The sequence below is a fragment of the Lissotriton vulgaris genome, chromosome 6 (assembly GCF_964263255.1).
Source record: "Lissotriton vulgaris chromosome 6, aLisVul1.2, whole genome shotgun sequence".
Classification (NCBI taxonomy): domain Eukaryota; kingdom Metazoa; phylum Chordata; class Amphibia; order Caudata; family Salamandridae; genus Lissotriton; species Lissotriton vulgaris.
In genome coordinates this window covers 388,473,422-388,493,231 of record NC_141694.1, presented here as the reverse complement: position 1 = coordinate 388,493,231, position 19,810 = coordinate 388,473,422, and the positions used below count along the sequence as shown (strand labels likewise).

The 19,810-nt window shown below is 44.6% G+C and overlaps 1 protein-coding gene across 3 annotated transcripts in view; it reads right to left on the bottom strand.

The window, feature by feature from the left end:
- The window catches only part of ARHGEF10 (Rho guanine nucleotide exchange factor 10), an 888,980-nt gene that overhangs the window by 548,661 nt on the left and 320,509 nt on the right, over positions 1 to 19,810 (bottom strand). For all 3 annotated transcript variants that reach the window (XM_086926411.1, XM_086926413.1, XM_086926412.1), the window contains 2 exons: positions 10,661 to 10,738; positions 10,307 to 10,486 (listed from right to left, as the gene is read on the bottom strand). In XM_086926411.1, coding sequence (XP_086782537.1) covers positions 10,307 to 10,486; positions 10,661 to 10,738 — 258 coding nt within the window. The remainder of the gene's footprint in view (positions 1 to 10,306; positions 10,487 to 10,660; positions 10,739 to 19,810) is intronic.

The window sequence follows — 19,810 nt, the reverse complement described above, 5'->3', positions numbered from 1 at the left end:
CAAATAAGTAAAGGGGTCAAACATGTGATACAGATCGGTGCAGGGTGTTAACAGAGTTCGAGATAATAGTTCATGTGCGTAATAAGACAACTCATACAAATAAGTAAAGGGGTAAAACATGTGATACAGAACGGTGCAGGGTGTTAACAGAGTTCGAAATAATAGTTCAAGTGTATTTAGCCGTGAGGATAGCTTTTACTTCTCTTTTAAAGAGTGTAAAGGAAGATATAAGCCTGGTTTCGGGAGGGAGTGAGTTCCAAATCCTAGGCGCCATTCCTGTGAAGGAGCGCTTGTATGTTTTTTCCTTCCGGAATCTTCGAGGTTTCAGAAGAAGATTGTTTGTGCCTCTCGTGTTTCTAATTCCCCCAGAGAATGTCAATTTCTGAGCGAGGTAGCCGGGTGAGTTTAGGTGTACCGCCTTGTGTGTCATGCAGGCGATTTTCAGATGTATTCTGGCTTCAAAAGGCAGCCAATTCAGGGATTTCAAGTCAGGGGTAATGTGGGAGTGCTTTTTTGACCCAGTGATGAGTCTCGCTGCAGCATTTAGGGAAGCTCTTAGTGGTGCGGTTGTAGTTAGGGGGAGTCCGCAGAGGGCGGTGCAGCCGTATTCAATTCGTGGGATGACTAGTGCTTGTACTGCGGTTTGGAAGTCTTTGGCTGGGAGGTAGGGTTTAAGTTTCTTCAGAATATTGATCTGGAAGTCCGCTCCCTTTGTTGCCTTGCTGATATGTTGCTGCATGTTGAGATTGGTGTCAAGTGTTATGCCTAAGGATTTTGCTGAGTCCACGATGGTGGGTTGGACATTGAGTGCGGTTAGGTGTTTAAGCCAGATTTGAGTGGTGGATATCTTCGCTGGAGGTGAGATCAGAAGGAACTCTGTTTTCAGGGCATTGAGTTTGAGGTGATTATCTGCAAGCCAGGATTGGGTGCATCTGATTGTTGAGTTCAGGAGCAGCATGTCATTGAGGGATTGTAATTTGAGGTAAAGTTGGGTGTCATCGGCGTACATGCGAAAGTGTACATTGGATGCTTGTAGCAGGGTGGTGAGAGGTTCCATGACTAGGTTGAACAAGGTTGGGGATAGAGAGGATCCTTGGGGGACGCCTAGCGTTACAGGTATTGGCGAGGACATCAGGTTCTTGCTCTTGAATTTCTGCGACCTGTTGTGAAGAAAGGAAGTGAACCATTTGAGAATAGTTCCAGATAAACCCATTCTTGTGTTTAGTAGTTCTAGTAGATTCTCATGTTTAACGGTGTCGAATGCTGAAGAGAGATCAAGAAGGATGAGGAGGCAGGTGTCGTTTTGGTCTAGCATTTGAAGTGCGTCGTCAATTATGTGAGTCTTCGCAGTTTCTGTGCTGTGTCCTGCTCGGAAGCCTGACTGGTAAGGGTTGAGGAGATCAAATTGCTCAATAGATGGTAGAGCCTATAGATGGTAAATCTACATCATAGGGGCTGTCTCGCTCTTCTCCCTGGAAAGGTCTCTCTCCAAGTGTGTCACCTATTCGTGTACCTCACTAAAAACCAAAGTATGTTATCCAAACAACAGCTGCATTGGTATATTTTGTCTAAGGGCTAACGTTTGGCCCTTGCACATAATGTTCAGTGAAAATCCTAGAAACATGCACAATGAACACAATGATGAGTTCTCATGTGAAAGCAGTCATTGAAATTATCGCGCAAATAAAGACATGTAGTAACGTGACAAAGCAGCAAGGAAGCTGCAACGTCCACATGCTAAGTTATTGAAAAATACCAATGTCCCTATGGGCCACGTGGCAGTGAATTCCATTTTGAATATGAAGCATAATGAGCTGTATAAAAATATCTGCCCGACTACTCCAATGTGTTCCTGGGTCTCAAACGTGTGATTTGTTTTGGAATATATTTAAATACGTGATAAGCTTTATAAATGATGGTACTGGTTCAATCTTTGTGGGTCTGTGAGGCTTCTTTGGAGATCTTGGAGGTCTTGGAAGTTTCTCAGTTTGTAGTTTGGCATTTTGTTCTGCTGAGGCAGAGTGGGGGAGATGACGGCCACTTGTGGCGACCTTAAACAAGGCTGAGGTACTTGTGGGATGGTTTTTTTTTCTGTACGAGACTGTCGGGGCTCAACTTCGACCCCTAGCTCCTATCTGGTTTTCTCTTTCAGTGCTTTTTTTGTTGTTGTTTTTTTTCTTTGTTAGCCAGATAGTCCAGCTAATCCAGATGTGCATTGGAGGGGGCGAGGGTGACAAGGACATCTCCTCCGCCTTCCTCAGCCTTGACTGTGCGGACTCCAGAATTTGTTCTTCTTTTTCCACATTCTGCTCCACCCGTTGGGGGACTGCGGCACTGGAGTTGAGGAGGAGCCGCAGAGTGGCGGCCCGCGGTCTCCTCAGAGGAGGTATCAAAGGAGCAGCAGTAGAAGCAAACCTGGAGAGGTCCAAGGAGGCAAAGCTTTTGGAGGTACAAGGTTCGGGCGGAGCCGGTGAACACTCAAGCTCAGCTTATCCAGGAAGGGTTGCAGGTTAAAGGTGTCAGGATAACTGAGGGGGCGTCCTGGTCCCAGCTTCCACCCCTGTGCCTGCTTCTGCCCCCTCTCCTAGCTCTCCGTCGAGCAATAGTAAGAGCCATGGGAGGGATAGGAAGTACAGGTTTAAGCCCGTAAAAAAAGCAGCTGACCAGGTGCAGTGGATTAAACCAAAGGGGACATAGATACAGGACTAGATACAAGCAGTCTTACCCCTGGGGATATTGAGAGTGGGAGCGAGTGTGAGGAATTGGGCAGTGGTGGCGGTGGTAGCGGAGCCGGGTGGACGGTGGTGAAGGCTAAGACCAGGAAAGGCGGAAAGGTTAGTAAAAAGTGTATTTCTACCTACCTATCAGGAGTGGGCTAAAAAGAAGAACCCCAAACTTTCTAAAGCCAAGGTTAATGGTCCCTTTTTAGACTCAAAATCCAAGATTACACCTTCCCTCAGGTCTTATTTTAAGGTCTTGCCAGAAGTGCTATGTCTGGGGGAAGCTTATAAAATGATAAGAGAGGTCGGACCTCAGTCAGCACCAGACCCAAGCGAGGCAGGTACCTCTATTTCTTCCCTAGTAAAAGTAAATCTAGGTACCTACACGCTGGGGGGTGTTTGTGCTACGGTGATACTATAGACGATACAGACAGCGCTGAGCCAGCAGCGAGAGGTGACAGGATGAGGTGGAGAAAGAGAGGGGAGAGGAGAGGAGTCCACAGACCAGATCCCTTATGAAGCCTCCTCAGGAAATCCTCAGGATACACTTAAGGGTTTTAGCCCTCTTGTTAACAACGTGGGAGAATGTTCAGATGGAGGAGCAATGGCAAAAAGTTCAGAGGTGCATACTCCGGCTCTAGCTTTGGCTCAGGACTCGGTCCCGGCTCCGGCTCTGGTCCCAGTGTCGGCCCTAGCTTCGGCTCCAGTTCAGGCCGCGGCCCTGATTTAAATTTCCGCTTTTGCTATGGAGGCCCATTCAATCGCTTCTTTAGAACAACTCATGGCCTCATTGGTGGTGGACATAAAAAAGGGTTTTGATGTTTCAGCTTCAAACCAAAGGGAGATCAGAAGTTTCTGCGAATCATTAGATAAAAAAGTGGATCTTCTGAATGTAAGGACAGAAACGCTGGAATCTGAAGTAGGGTCACTGACTGGTCAGCTTACCGTCATGAAGGGGGACTTCGCAGCCTTGAAGAAAGTGGAGGGAGCATTGAGAGACAGACTGGAAATTGTAGAGAACAATTCCCGCAGGAATAACTTACGGGTATTGAATGTCCCAGAGGGCAGCGAAGGGAGTGATCGAAAACCTTTTATGATAAATCTCTTAAAAGAATCACTGGATTTAGAGATCACTGCCGAGGAGCTGGACAGGGATATCCAAAGAATTCACCGGGACCCCTTCAGACGTAATCCTAATCATCCCAAGCCAAGGAAAATCCTTATAAATTTCCATACCTATTCAGTTAAAGAGAAGATTTTGAATCTTTCTCCCAAACTTAAATCACTGAGGGGTGAGGATTTTCCTTTCCAGATCCGCTAGGATCTGGCTAGAGCTACTCTACATCGACAATGGGAAATGGGGAGGAAGTTGGATGGATTAAAAAAATTGGGAGCACTAAAATGTCCCACCTCCCTGAGGATTATGTTTAAAAATAAAATGTACAATGTAAGATCGGTACAGGAGGCTGAGGACCTACTTGGAAATTTACAGTTGTCTTAATGCATAGATTAGTCTCAGCAGATATTAGTTTTAGATTAATTCCCAGATTTGTGAGGATTTGCATTTACAAATAAGAAGTGTAGGTATCTGCTGGTCTAGGAAAGGGTTGGGGGAGTATAAGCAGGGCTTCCTCAGAAAATGGAGGAAGAGAGGGGGAGTGAGATGAGATAAGTGAGATTAGGTTAGTTTAGACCATACCTTCCCCTTATATACTTTGGGTTCTATTCTTCATCCCCCCCTTCCCTCCTTTCTTTTTCAGAGAACAATAGGTTTATATTTGTAACTGTATGCAAGGGTAGGGAGATTAAGAGGTACTTTATGGGTTTACGGATAGGTGTGGGTAGATGGGATGTCTAGGTTGAAATTTTAGGATTTGCAATTCAGGGCGGATTTATATTTCTTTTTTTTTTAGGTTGGGGATATGGGTGGAAATCTCAGGTTGCACTGTCTGGACTAATTGTCAGGATGACTGGGGTAGGGTTCTCCATGTGTGGGGGATACAGGGGGTGGGAGGGTTAAAATTGTCCATAAAATCCTCATTTCCGCTATTTTAGATTTGTCCAGAATTGAATTAAAATAAATGGTATAGGTAATGTCTTGCGGGTGTTAATAATTAACATTCTACAGTCGGTTAGGGTAGAGGAGGGGGAGTCATCATGACCTTTCTGCAGATTCTTTCCTGGAACGGCAATGGTCTGCGCACGAGGCCAAGGAGAGATAGCATTTTACAATACTTACGAGAATCCAAGGCACAGTTCATTGTCCTCCAGAAAACTCATCTATTGGAACAGGAGATGACTGCCCCGTTAAAGCACCATTCTTGGGTGGACTCCCATGTTAGTACTAATCAAACAGCAAATATCCGAGGGGTATCAATTACGTATCGACTTTGTGTTGGTAAGCTACTCCCTAAGAAGTGTGGTTAAGAACGTAGCATAATTGGCATCCCATCACTCGGATCACTCTGGGGTTCTCTTGACTCTCAAAAGCCAAACACCTAGTGCACATAGGACTTGGTCTTTCAATCATGCTATACTTAGGGAGAAGGAAGAAGAACTTTATCTTTCACAAAAAGCGTCATGGTATTTAGAGGGGAATGAGGGCACTGCCCGAATCACTTCAGTCTGGGATTCTTTGAAAGTCTTCTTACGGGGACACATTACTAATAGGTCCTGTTATAAGAACAGATTTTATAAGGAAGAGATCTCAGATATTGAGCATAGGTTAAGGGACGCAGAGGTAGACCTAGCCGCTTCAATGTCTATCGAAATCTTACAGGCGAAGCGGGATCAGATTAGAGAGTTAAAATCCCAGCTTGAAAGCATTTTAAACACCAGGCTTCTACGAAGGTGGGAGGCCAGTAAGATTTCACACTTCGAATATAGGGAAGGAGCTGGTAAGCTCCTTGCTTGGAAGAGTAAATAGGACCGAGCAAGGAGCTATATCTGAGAGATCAGAGACGAAAGGGGTATTTTTGCAACAGATATGGAAATCCATGATGCTTTTCGTTCCTTTTTGTCCAGAATATCTTCCTTGAGAATGGCGAAGATGATAGCCAGAGTTCCCAGAGATGGCTTGAGAGCATGTCGCTTCTCTCTCTCACCCCTGAGCAACAAAGATATCTAGATAGGGAGATTTCCTGTTTGGAAGTAAAGGATGCAATTGATAAAACTAAGAGGGGTAAGGCCGCAGGGCCAGATGGCTTACCTTCCGAGATATATAAGGTGATAGGGGATCAGGTTATTTCTATTATGACCAAACTCTTCAATCAGATCTTGCAAGAAGGCCTGATCCCGCCAGACTCTTGGAACGAGGCCATTATAGTATTATTATTGAAACAAGGGAAGGTGGCATCTAACTGTGGGTCCTACAGACCCATATCTTTATTGAATGCTGATTATAAAAGTTTTACATCTATTATGGCAGCGCGGCTGGGTACAGTGGTGGGGGATGTCCTGCATCCTGATCAGAAGGGCTTTGTGAGGGACCGCCAGTTATCACACCTAACCTATGACCTTATCGGGGCAATAGACCTGGCATCTACATTCTCTCTTCCATTGTCAGCGATGACCCTAGACGCAACCAAGGCCTTCGACAGAGTAAATTGGTTATACCTGTCGGAGGCCTTGAAAAAATTCAATCTGGGTGAGAAGGTTTGTCGCTTTGTACAAGCAATTTACAGGAGACCTTCAGCTAGGTTGTTGGTAAATGGTGGTCTTACTGCGCCCTTTGATATATCTAGAGGCACTAGACAGGGCTGCCCACTCTCCCCTCTCCTTTTCGATTGTATATCAAACCTTTTGCCCAATGACTAAGGGAGGATAATAATATTCAGTCCTTCAGATATGGAGAGTGGGAGAGGAAGGTAGCCCTGTATGCCGATGATGTTTTAATCTTCACGGCCGACCTTGATAGGGCCTTTCCAGCCATCATTAGTCAAGCTAAAAAATTCGGTTCAGTCTCAGGGTACGAAATCAACACGGCTAAAACGGAGGTAATGGTTTGGAATCAGACGGCTGCACAGCATCTGTATCAAATAAGCCCGCTATGAGATATTTAGGGGTTAAGATAGTTCAAGACATAGCCAAGATTGCGGAGATCAATCTGAAGGCCGTTACCAGAGAGTGTGTGAAGTTAATGAAGACCTGGACTTCGTTGCCTCTCTCGATTATCGGCAGGGCAAACATGGCTAAAATGTCAATACTTCCTAAAATCTCTTCTTTTTAATTGCATCCCATTGTACTTTGATAAAGCACAAATTGATAAAATTCAGAGGGAGATTAATACATTTGATTGGGGGTATAAATATGTGAGATTAGCCAGGAAAAAGCTGAGAAGACGAAGAGAGAAGGGGAGCCTGGCTCTTCCCGATATCCAACTTTATGCCTGGGCCTTCCAATTATCTCATGCTCATATGCTTTTAAAAATGCTGGTTAATACTGAGATAGGAGGGATGTTTTTAGCAATGCTTCAGGGTGCACACTTACCGGTGGAGGGTTTTTTGTTTAAGTTTGGGGATGTTAAGTTTTTCAAAAAAGTTAGGTTGAAGGTGCTACAGGGCTTGGCAAGAACATGGATTGATCTGAGGAGGTCGATATCTTTGGGTTACTTTTCGAAAATGGCCCCGTTATGGCACTCACCCGGGGGTCCAGAATGCCTGAGGGATAGTTTGGCAGCCCCGATAAGGGAACTAGGCCTGGAAGTCTGGGGTTATCTGATCTCTGATGGATCACTACTAGCTTGGGAGCAATTGAGTGATAAGGTAGGGTCAGGCCTTTCTAGGTTCAAGTATCTCCAACTGTCTAGCTGGGTTCAGGCTCCGCTACAAACTACCAAGGGCGGCCTATTGGGGGAAGGTACCGACTTGGAGTTTAGTCTTGTGACCAGACCACGAGGGAAGAAAGAAGTCTCCTTTTGGTACCAGGCAGTGTTGGAGGCAGTGGATGGAGAGTTTAAACTTGAACAAGATCTATGGGGAAATGTTCTGCCAGACCAAGAGTGCGATACCCTGTGCCAAGCCCCGTGTAATTTATTACATGATATAGTAAAGCCCGCGTGGCTGAAAAGGAATCACTTATATACCATACATAGGGTCTACTTTACCCCGTTGAAACTTTCTAAAATCAACAAAGAGCTACTCGTATGTTGCAAGAAATGCGGCCTGGTCCCGGCATCGGATTTGCATATGTTTAAAGAATGCCCGGCTCTGGCTCCTTTTTGGGATAGCTTTGGCAAGTTTATGTTGGACCTTATTAGAATCCAGATTATTATTGACTTTCCTCTGGTCTTTTTTGGCCTTCAATAGAATGTCAGAGGTCCCGCAAGATCCTTACTTTTTTATGTTGTGCTCCTGGCTAGAAGGCAAATTTGCATAAAATGGACAGATCCTATCCCTCCTTCCTTTTTAGAATGGGAATCTTTGGACCTGGCGATCTCAAAATTGGATCTATCAAGACCTGGCAGCCAAAAGAAGAGAAGTTTTTGGAATATCCTGAAATCACAATGAGACCTGGTGAGGGTTTATTTTTTTCTTTTTCCTCTTGGGTCCTATGATTATGCTGCCTGAACACTCTGAGGTCATGGTCAGGATCATCCCCAAGGTTATCGGGGTGCTTTTCAGACAAGGCCATCAAGCTCTGGAAGTTTGTAAAATAGAGTCATCTAGGTTGACCATTGAGTGCGCATACCAATAAGTCTTAGTGCCGGTAGGTGGGCGAGGTTAAAATTCTTAGCCCCCTATGCCTCTCAGTTCGCTGAGTGTGGGTACGGACAATCAGAATGTACACTCAAGGTGAGATGGGCGGTAAATGAGGACAAAAAAAAAATGATGGTACCATAAACCATGATGGTGCAGATTACGAGTACTGACATATGGCATAATACAAGTTATCACTGTTTGTACAACCGCAACTCTAACAATCTAAGTATGTTAAAGGTTATATATACAATAACAATGCAGAAATTCTGAGGGAAACATGAAGACTCTACTGAAGAGATTGTGTATTATATTTACCATATTCTGAAAAATATTTGAGGAGGAAATCCTGTTTTTTATGGGATATCAAAAAACAGAACTGTTTCTAAAGGATGGAGTTAGGTCAGGGTCAACATAGTATTGGGCCTATGCCCCAAGCTAACCCTGTAATTTGTGATGTTGACAAACTAATTATACTCAGAAAAATATATGTGGGTTCACAAGCTGAAGCAAGGTCATCTAAATCTGGCAGCCTATAAAACACAGATACCAAAAACACGGCGGGAGCCCACCATGAAGAGGGTGGCGAATATGCAGGTAAGTGGTCCAAAACAGGAGCCCCTGCAATTTCTGGGCCTGAAGGTGCATGCTGGGGGTGTCACATGTTTTGCCTCCCTGGAATTGCACCCTTGGTCATGCACGGTGTGACATGTATGACATGGTGCATGCCACACCGTGCCACACCATGCAGAAACGAGCTTCAAGCAGTCTCATGGCGATGGTCTGCTGTTGAGGCTCTCCTATGAGCCTAACACAGCCACTGCTGTGAGACCGCTGCAGCACTGCCCTGAATTCAACGTGGAATCCGGTGGTGGCTGCACCACTGGCTTGGCAGTCCTACCGGCAGCGCAGCAGTGGTGGTGTTACAGGAGGGCACTCAAACTCCTATTCAGGCCCTTAATACGTTTCTGTATAGCTGCATGGTGATCCTCTCCATTTATGGAAAACTATCCAAGTACAGGTTGATGCTATTTTGTAAATCAGCGCTCAAATTCTTCTCACGTGCAGATAGTGTTATATATTACAAGTTCATTCTAGTCCTGTTCCTACTACTGCTGCTAGTTATATGTAAGCTATAGTACCTGCCTGATTTCATATGTTAACACTTTCTCCATACCTATTATCTGCATTTGATCTGTGACTTTTTCATGTAAAGCAATCTGTTTTGATTATGGCTCACTTTATGGCTCATCCTCTTGAGGAAAAGACTGTGCTATATAAAAAAACTAAAAAAATAGAGACTAGTTTTGAAGTTCATCTCAGATAATAATCCTGGATTCATAAATGCTGATTCTTATTGGGTTAGGAATACTTTGTTAGATAGGCTTCATGGAGCTTGCTTCCCGTATGCGTGCTCATTAAGAATCAGATGAAGATATTTAAATTCCAGATGCTTTTAGACTAGGACATGAAAAATGTGGTGCAGCCATCTTGACTTTACATTATTTTGACTATGAACATTATATATTGAACATTGGTTTTCTATGTAAAACATTTTATGGTCCAAATATACATATAAGCAAATGTCAAAACTTCACAAAAACACAAATATTGTTTAAAGGGTTGTTTAGAAGGTATGCAAGGAAATAATGTAAAGGGTGTATGAGGCAGAGGTACTTACAGATATTTGCAAAGCAAAGAAGGGGACTACAAGCTCACCAGTAGATGCTGGTGTGCCTTTTTGATTTAGCGATTTGTTTTTAAGCATTTTTGAATTTTGGAAAATATCTTACTACCTCGGTATTCAAGAATGAAAGAGAATTAACTTTTTATAAAAACGCTTCTCATCTTGGCATATTTATAGCCAACCAGTTTCATGCATGTACTTACCGAAGCCACAAAAACATCACCAATCATTTCCAGAGTGTCCCACTCCGACACACGGCTTGCCAGGGCTATCTGGAAAAGTGAATGGCACTGAAGAATTTCCTTAATTCTGTAGAAGACCATTTTAAGTTTCCTATCACTTAATAACCTGGGCTCCATTTCTGAAAGTGGCTTCTCATATTCCTGAAAATCAGGGGAAAAAGACACTGATGAAAATGCAAATATTTCTGACGAAATATTCTAGATGCGAATTGTTATGCGGGATAAAAATATATGATAGAAAACACAGTAATGCGCATACGTTTTTCTACCGACAAAATATGATTAGCCACATCACTGACATCAAAAGTAAAATACCTCCAAAATTCTCTTCAGAGCATCCACATAGTTCTTTTCACTGTCCACAATTGAACCAAGAATATACCTTCTTACAACCTGTTGGAATTTAAAAGAAAAAACAATGTCATATATGAGTAACTTATGGATACATATAGTTTTGATTCGAGAAACACATTCATCAAAGTGAGTTTAGGCACTAGCTTTTAATTTATAAAATAGATATTCAATATTGTGTTTCAAAATAGCTAGCCCGCTCGTAAAATGCTGGCACAAACAAGAAAACTAACCACTGTGAATCTGCTGTCCTTAGGAGGACGAGGAGAAATTTAGCTAAATGGCAGTGACAGGACTTTCTGCTCATAAACGCTGTCATTAATTGCTGTCATGCTTTGTGTTCTAGCATCAAAGATGCTGCCATCCTCACAAATAAATCTTCCAATTTTAAATGGGATGTTACATTCTATCATAACAATATTTCTTATCTGGCACAAGAGTTGCCAACTGGTGGCCTGACAGTTCTCAGAAGCAGATTTGCCCAGAAATACGAAACAAGTAAATACAGAACTACATTCGCCCAAAAGAGAACCTTAACTGCTACAGCTAATACAGCCTACAGCTCCCAACCTACTGACCTCCTAAACAAAGCATACCTAAAAATGTATTCCCTCAGCTTGTTCGTAAGCTTGTGATATCTAATATACTGTGGCGGCTGGTGGCATTTGAAAGTGGTGCGGCGTAAAATTTGTTTTGGAGCACACCGTGCCGAGCGAGCATAGCCAGCGAGCCCGAACAACCTAAGGAGGTTTCGGAGGGTTTCCCCCCCGAGAAATTTTTGAAAAAGGAGTGGTCAAATGGTGCATTTTCAAGACGTTTGCGAGCCACTTTGCTAAACAGAAACAGACCACTGCCTCCCCTCAAACTATTGTCAGTTCCAAGGCCTCATGAATGAGCCATTCTAAATTGCAATTAACCACAATTAATTTTAATAATGTTGCATAAATAGGTTGGATCTGTCTACTGAGCCAGTGCCTATGTGAGATAAAGTGGCATTCAAGTTGGCCCAACAGAGTAAAATGCTTACTTATTCCACATCGAATTGAATAGCATATTGGTTAGTGATCATTTTGCAGCCTCAAGCTCTGGGTCAGTTATGGTAACCGTGACCCCTAACCCCAGATTAAAGCTCTCTGAAGCGCCTACAATCAATTGAATTCTGCAGTGTGCACTATAGAAGCAAATATAATTGGAAGTTTGCATTCTGCTGGCACTGTGCCTACCTAGGCTGGCCCTCCTGCACCACCATTGCCGCTGAATTCCAACAGTAACACACATGCTGCTGCCCAGAACCTGGAGAGCAGTGACTCAAACCTGGCTTTCTAGAACCCAGTGCCACATTGCACAGCAAGGGTCTGGCGCATTAAGAGCAGGGGAGGGGGCTTATTTGTGTCTTTCCAGGAATACTGTGAGCAGGCACCATTCTCCTGAGCACTTTGGTATGGAAGAGACCCAATCTTGCTATGAAATGACTCATTGTAAGGTATGAATTACAATTAATTCCATTGCAGGCTGCCAGCACATGGTCTGGCCGGAGCACAAATGTACCGTTAAAGCAGATGTACAACCACAAGTGAGTTTATTTTGTGCACAACTATAGAATACCACAGAGGTAAACCGTATATTGAACAAGATTGAGTCCAGGAGATGGGCTTCAGTCTGTGGTTGGCAATGAGGGTCCAATATCAAGCAGAATTCAGTGCGTGTGCCCCTGGGGTCTAATGGGTGCTTTGGGCTCAGTGGGAAAGGGCATTACGTTCTCCGCTTTGACCATAGAGTTCCTCTGTGGCAGTGGACACTGTCAATTGTTAATGGAACATAGACTACTATATCCTGAACTCCCTCCATATTGTAAGGGTCCTATAAACCTGCCCCCCCCCCCTGTGAAAATACAGATTTAAAAGAATATGCAGGAGAATAAAGTATAACATAACTGGAACGTACGCATAGCTATGATATATTTTTTAACTTGTATTAAAAAAACAACTGTTTATTAAACTTCAGAATTATACACAAGGGATCTATAAAGCCAGAAGCTGTAGCACCACCAGTTGAACACTGGAAGCCCTAAGGTCACCACATCTGGAGAAGTGTGGCTCACTGGTTAGAAGCGGCAGACCCTGAAGCAGAGATCAGGCCCGGGACCAGGGTTAAATTCCCGACGCGGCAGGGTCTTGGGCTCAATGTCTGCGGACTCGATAATTCTCTCCTCGGCGCCTACTATAATCATGGGTCCCACCACGCTGCAAATCTGGGCAATAGCTTGCTTAACCTCCACAACGGCCCCAACAACACTGGGATGCCTGGCTTCACCTTGGGGGTGCCCAGGAGGGGCATCTCACAGGGAGAGCCAGGAAGGGTTCCACAGTGTCATACAGCGCCGGGACGCCTCGTTGCTGGGGCAGCTGTGCGCTTTACAAGTATACTACATTTACATTTACATTTACATCTCCCATTCAGAGGTGAGGTACAGAGTGTGCTCTACATAGACCGAGTTTACTCTTCTAAAAGCAGAAATTCATACATGAAAATGTAATACTCTTTATTAACCACGCAATACTTCTAAATCCTGCGTGCAAGTCTGCCCCTAAAAAGGTATCACCATTGTCAAATGCGCAGTCATGTTACATTACTCAATTTTTCAAAGCCAGTCAATGTAATATCTGATTCTTTCCTTACCCGCATAGCGTGTGGGGGCTCAGTGGGTTAAAAAACCTGCGCCATAGATCCACATGAACCTTGCAGCCACCGTACCAATTTCACCCAATGTGACTGCACCCGGCGCCTTGCCCCCACGAGCTGAATCTACCATTTTAATCTGCAGGTTGCACACTTGAACCCAAGTAAGGTAGCTCACCAGATCAACGCATGTACCACATCACTCAGGCAGATCACATATTCGAATCTCAGTAAAAGAGCTTGCCAAGTTCATGCATGCACTGTTGTTTACACAGCAGGTCACGACTGAACCCTCCCATTCATTGTTCCAGCTAACAATAACGCCTCAATAAAAGAGCCAAGAAGCAATGTGCATTCTTGGTGGGCACTAAATAAAGTGCAACTATTCAACATGAAAGAACGTCATCAGAGCACCCTGTCCCTGTTCGATCAGACACAACAGGAAAATAATTGACTGAAAATCTGACAACTTCCCACAATAGATTGTTACATGGATTTTTAACTTGAAAACAGTTCCGTAAACAGACAGAGCGTGATTGTGTGTCATTACACATGCAGATACTGCATTGCTAATCTTTGCTCTGTTTCTATTCTGGAGGCAGAAAACAAACTTGCAATTCACTGCTCTGTACTCTACTGGTGTACAGCATTACCGGATGTGGCTGAGTTCTGCAACCCGTTTTTTGTATCTCTGAAAGCATAAAGTAAAGGGGGACAAGCGGAGCCTGGCGTAACTATTGAGGAAATATAAATTTTATGGTCAAGAAATGTTCCCTAACGTGTACCCCACCGTCTCCATGTACCAGCTTAAAGTGCATGTAACTTCCCTCCTGTGCCAGCTATGAAGACGCAAATACATTTGCGTCCAACGTTAACATGTCCTCTTTCAGATCCACCCTGAATGGGTTGAATATTCTGTTCCTAAATATGCCATGCCAACGTCTTTTTGTGGTGTACTTTACACGTTTTTCAGCTCTGGCGAAGTAGGCCCTGAATTCTGCCATCGAGCCTTTTCCTGCCTTCTGATTCTGAACGCCTCAGCCTGGGCTGCCTCTGTACCCGTGACCTCTGCCTTACTCCCTGTGCGGCTAACGGCGCTTAGCTCAGCCTGCTGCCTGCCAACACTGTATTCAACCTTCGAATTATCTGTTCCGCTCCTCAAACATACATTCCTGCCTACTAGTTCAAGTAAACATCTTCCAGCTGCAGAGCAAAGGGCCCGGCCTCACTGTCTCCGTGCAAGTAATTCATAGCCTCTGTTACCATGGTAGGCCCATACCCCCTCGCATCTCATGCAGACACTTAGACGCTTATACACGCACTCACAGTCAGTATAGAATAGCCTCTGCCCAAGAGACCTTTTCCTCTAGATAATATGGTTCCCAAACATTAGATATCAGATATGATATAGGTACGAGTTGATCTGACATGCCAGACTTCTGTCTCTTTCCGCAAGTGTAAATGTCAAGTCCCCTGCACCCTCCAGTTCCACGTCATTCACGCGTCATGCAGCTGCGCGCGCATCCAGGCCTCAGATTTCTGCTGACATTGCCAAATTCTGCTAAGTACCCACCTACTCGTGACACTTACATGTGATGTTTCTAGCACACACCTCTATGTTCACGCCTAGTTCACGCCTTCTAATTACGTATCACTACCACGTGTGTGCTCTTATCTTGTTTCTCTCAGCTGTTACGCCTACTGTATTGGTTTCTTTTGTATGATTTAAGTATATAAGCTATGTATTGTCAATAAAATATTGCTCTATCCCTTCCTGCACCCCAGTGGTGGCAGGAACACGATATCCGATCTGGTACCATGACCATTCCTTTTTAAGGAATAAAACCCCTAAGAACTCTAACACCACGGACTCTGCCTCTTTCTTTCCGATTGAGTTATTTTTGTTAAAGTACTTACCTGCATAGAAATTAGGACGGTAAATCAAATATTTACCACACTATGAGATGGGGAAGATGTGTAGACGATAGGAAGGGCAACCAGGATCCGATCTTGAAACACAAACCAAAGTGCATTCAAGGAGCAGGGCAATTGGGGATGCAATTGAGTGCAAATAAAATACCAATAAATAAAATATCATGAGGTAATGGTCTTTAGCGAATTGGTCATAAAAAGTAGTCATCTTTCCTACTGATAGTCACTTTGTACCTGAGAAACTTCGTAAATGCTATCATCAAAAATATTTTCGGGCCTAATGCACCTTCCATCTCTATATAAATGGCATTTTTCTCAAACAAACTTTGCTTTTCACCAACTAGCATGGCACTGTACCATAATTAATTCACTTGAGTGAAATGCATCGACAAACTATCACAAGGGGTTCTCAAGGTTATTACAAGTCAGAAATCGAGAAATTGCCATCTCACTTGAGGAACAATTCGAAAGAGAGATCTACAGATTAGGTACACACACAAACCTGATATGTGATTGACATTGGTCCAGGCGTACTGGCCTTGTGAAGTCAGTGGCATGTTTGAAATGCACACGGTTCCCATCACATGATCTGTAACCGACTCCGAGGCCTAGAGCAGTGGCGGGATTCCTCTGGAGTCTAGGGTGGATGCCTGTCTCACGGCCTGACTCTCTGCAAACATAAGCAGCGCATAGGTGCCTGTGAGGGACCAGTTTGTTTACATGGTAAAAGTGGGAACTAACCTACAAAATATATGGTGTACTGCAATACACAGCTTTTTACACATATTTTCCATTTAAATCTGCTAGAGAGGCTTAGAATGAAGCAGACTTAAACTGCCAGATTGAGTTAATAATCTGTCTAACCCTATTTTAGAGACGCCAGCTAGTTCTAAAATAACACGTTTGCACTCAACCAACACATGACTGACTCCGTCCCAAGACCTACTGAACTATTGGAGGCCCTGACATCTAGGGACACCTCCTGCTGTGCATCCACTGGCTTGCGCGATGGACTATGTCTCCTCCACAGATTTAGCTTCCTCCTCACTCTATCTCTTCCTCTCCCAGGGCACCTTCCCTCCGGGTGTTCCAAAACAGTCAGAGATCACTGTGATGTGAACCAGGCTCCCCGCCAGCAGGTCGGAGCCTTACGCAATCGTGGCACCTCTTGAAAGTGTCTGTGCATCTCAGCAGCCAGTCAGGGCCTGAGGGCAGAGTGTAATGAAAGTACAGTATGAAGAGATTTACTCAGGTTCTCGCTCCTTATCTTCAAAGCCACAAAAGAATGGGACGAGCTCCATGTCGATTAGGCCCAGGGTAATCCTCTCAATTGAAGGCCGGCGTCGTGATGGAGGTGCAGACACGGGACAGAGGGGGCATGATAAATTGGGCCGGACAGGGGACAAATGGCACGGGGGGTCATACTGGGGACTTTGAGGAATTACAGTTGGAAGGGCAAATAAAAAGGGAGAAAGATTAAAGAAAGTGTTACCTCGTTACTTTGATGATGCAGTCACAAAAGGAACACCGACCCACTGCCGACTCATGCGCGGGACACCTGAGGTGGTCGAGTCTGCGCAGACTCCATTCCTGCTTCCTGCCTGCCACACCTTTTCCCAACTCATCACAGAGAGGGGTCCCACCCACTCCCTGTAGCGAGTTGGGAAAGGGTGTAGTAACAAGCTCTCCACTCTCTCTGATTGACGTGGCGGGTTAGCAATCCCGGGCTTGTATTGAAAACGCCCGGGGCTAACTTTACCTCCACGCCATCAGGGGGTGGAGACTGTGCCTCGCAGCTAGGTCTTTGCCGAGCTGATGACGTCACAGCCTTCAGGGCTGTGAGGTTCTCAGCCGGCAAACACCACGTAGCCTTAGCAAGAAACAACAGGGCAGGCTGGGTGAGTCACGTGACTCACATTAGTGGTGATACATATCAGGGAGTGTGAGTGAGTGTGGGGCATACAGTGCCCCACGTTCAAGGCATTTTCTGGCAGCTCATAAACTGAATGACTGGCCGTGCAATGTCGTTGTCGGGTATTTTGTTTTAATAAATGACTGCTGAGCATGTAACGGGGCGGAGCCCCGGCGCCCTCATAGAGAAACCGCCACTGCTAATATACACGTTTCAGTTGAGCTTCTGTGGGGACATTACCTTCTAGTCCTCCCTAATTGTATTATCTTCTGGTTCAAATCACAATGTGAAACTGAGTTCCATGTGAAGCAGCTTAATTACTTGCAGTCTAAGAATGATGTACATGAACGTCAGTGGAGAGCTTAGGGCATGGTTCTGGATTCTGACAGCTGTCAGCAGCCTCTTCTGGGTGAGGGTCTTCATGGCTGCACTGTACATGGCATGGGAGGCAGGCCCAAGACGCAAAAGTAAGTTAGGCCCCCTGACCCTGTTGGTCATGGTGGTGTTGCTCAAGTGTGGGGTAACCTCTGTGGGTCAGCTAGGTGTTGCCCTAGCGAAGTTAGGGATAGTGAAGGTGGGCACCTCACTATCTAAACTAAAAAGAGAGGAGGAAAAGGAAACAGCTGGGATGAAGTTTCAGTTTAAAATGGGTCCTGTTACTGTGGAGATGGGTCAACGTCCAAGAGGAAGTGATCTTAGCAGGAGGATGTAAGGCAGAGTAGGCCCTGCAGTGGTACAGCTTGTTTTCTTTACTTTCTTCCACAACTGACAAACCAGGGAATGTCTCCCAGGGTTGGGCTAAGTTTCCTGGACTGTTGACTGGGGTGGAAAGGAGATTGTGTGAGAAACCAGGGCATTTTGCAGTGCCCCCCCCCCCCCCCACTTTATGCACCCATTTCTAGCACTAAATGCTGGTTTTCTGATTCTGAATAGGTCCAGGCCCTGGTAACCAGACCCAGGGTCTGTGCTCTGATTAAAAGTACATTGTAATTAGGTGTAATTACAATTGGTACTGACAACCTACCTATAATTACCTAGTGCATGGTAGGGCATGTAGATTTAGAGGCCCAATTAAGTGTGCACTGGTGTGTGGCCTGCTGACATTTCAACAGTCAGCCCTGCTCTGCAGGCTGCTTTTAAATTAAAATTTAAATGCAAAAGCGACTTTGGAATTAAAGGTACTTACAAAGTCTTAAACTACCTTATTTTTACCTAGAAGTCATACCTAAGGTCTCCCCATGACCCCCATGGGTAGGGTGCCTTGTAACTATAAGCAGTCACATTAGAAAATACGTTTTATAAGCCCTGGTCTGGAAGAAACTGGCAATTTCGTTTTTCCCCCAATGCAGTGCATTTGCTCCATAGGCTAACATGGGAAGACCTGATTAAACTTAAAGTCTTGACAGGAGTGAGCTAAAATGACACTTCAAAGTGTTAAAATAATAGATAGAACAAATCCAACAACTTGCCAAAGTTGGATTTATTATAACTATGACGGAAAAGAAGTGCTTTTGTTGTGCCAAATTCCAGCCTTCAAGCAATCTCTCCTGATAGCCAGCCTTTGACAGGCTCAGACAAACTGCTGTATAAGAAGTGAAGTGGCGTGCATGTGGACAAAGGCAACATCTGGTGGGAGAACTGCTGCTGTCAAGCACAAGAAAGAAAGGGGGTGAGTAACCAAACTGGTCGAAGTGAGAATGAGAGTTTAGGGCAGGAACAGCACCACCCTAACTTCCTGCACCCCCACCTGCCAGAGGCAAGCACCAGTAATTGAATTAGCAGAGGGGCTGAAAGGGGTGAGTTAGTGAAAGTTAGCCACACCTGTAGGTTGGGTTGGCCAGATGTTAAGCTCCAGGAGATATTTTCTCCAGTTTGGATTTTGACAAACAGTGCTTTCTGGGACACAAATTTGCCACACTTTGGAGGAAGTTGTCATACCGGACAGTGACACACAATACCCAATTGGTCAGGGTTGCCCCCCTGCTGGTTATCCCAGAAGCATGGGTAAATGTGGGAGATCTGCCCAGCAACTCCCTGCCTGGGAGAAACAAGAAGAAGGACTGCCCTGCTGAACCCCTGGCCTGCACCAAGAGGACTGCACTCTGAAGGACTGCACCTGCTGTATTCCTTGGGCTTTAGCAAAAGAAGGACTTTGACTCACTCTAAAAGTTTGAGGAGTCAACTCACTGAGAGCAACAGAATAAAAGAGCACTACCTGTATAATCTCCACCAAGAAGAACCCAGCAAGACAGCGTTCAGTAAACTCTTAAGGATCTAGCAAGGTGATTGTGGGTCTTGTAGTCCTATATCCCCAAGGAGCACCTCAGAACTTCTAGATCCTTGAATTGGTGTTGTGGACCAACAAAGACCCAAAAGAAACATCTGGAGAAAAAGCAACTTATCATGTTCAAATAAACATCCCTGTATTAACACTTTAAAAAAGAAACCACTCTTTTTGGTTTAAGTGCCCATTGTCCTGATGAATAATGCACCAAAATGTAAATGTCCATCACATTCTTTTTACTAGTGAATGGACTTTACAAATTTTACATTTTAAAAAACAGCTGTATTTCGTGCCATAATTGTAAGAA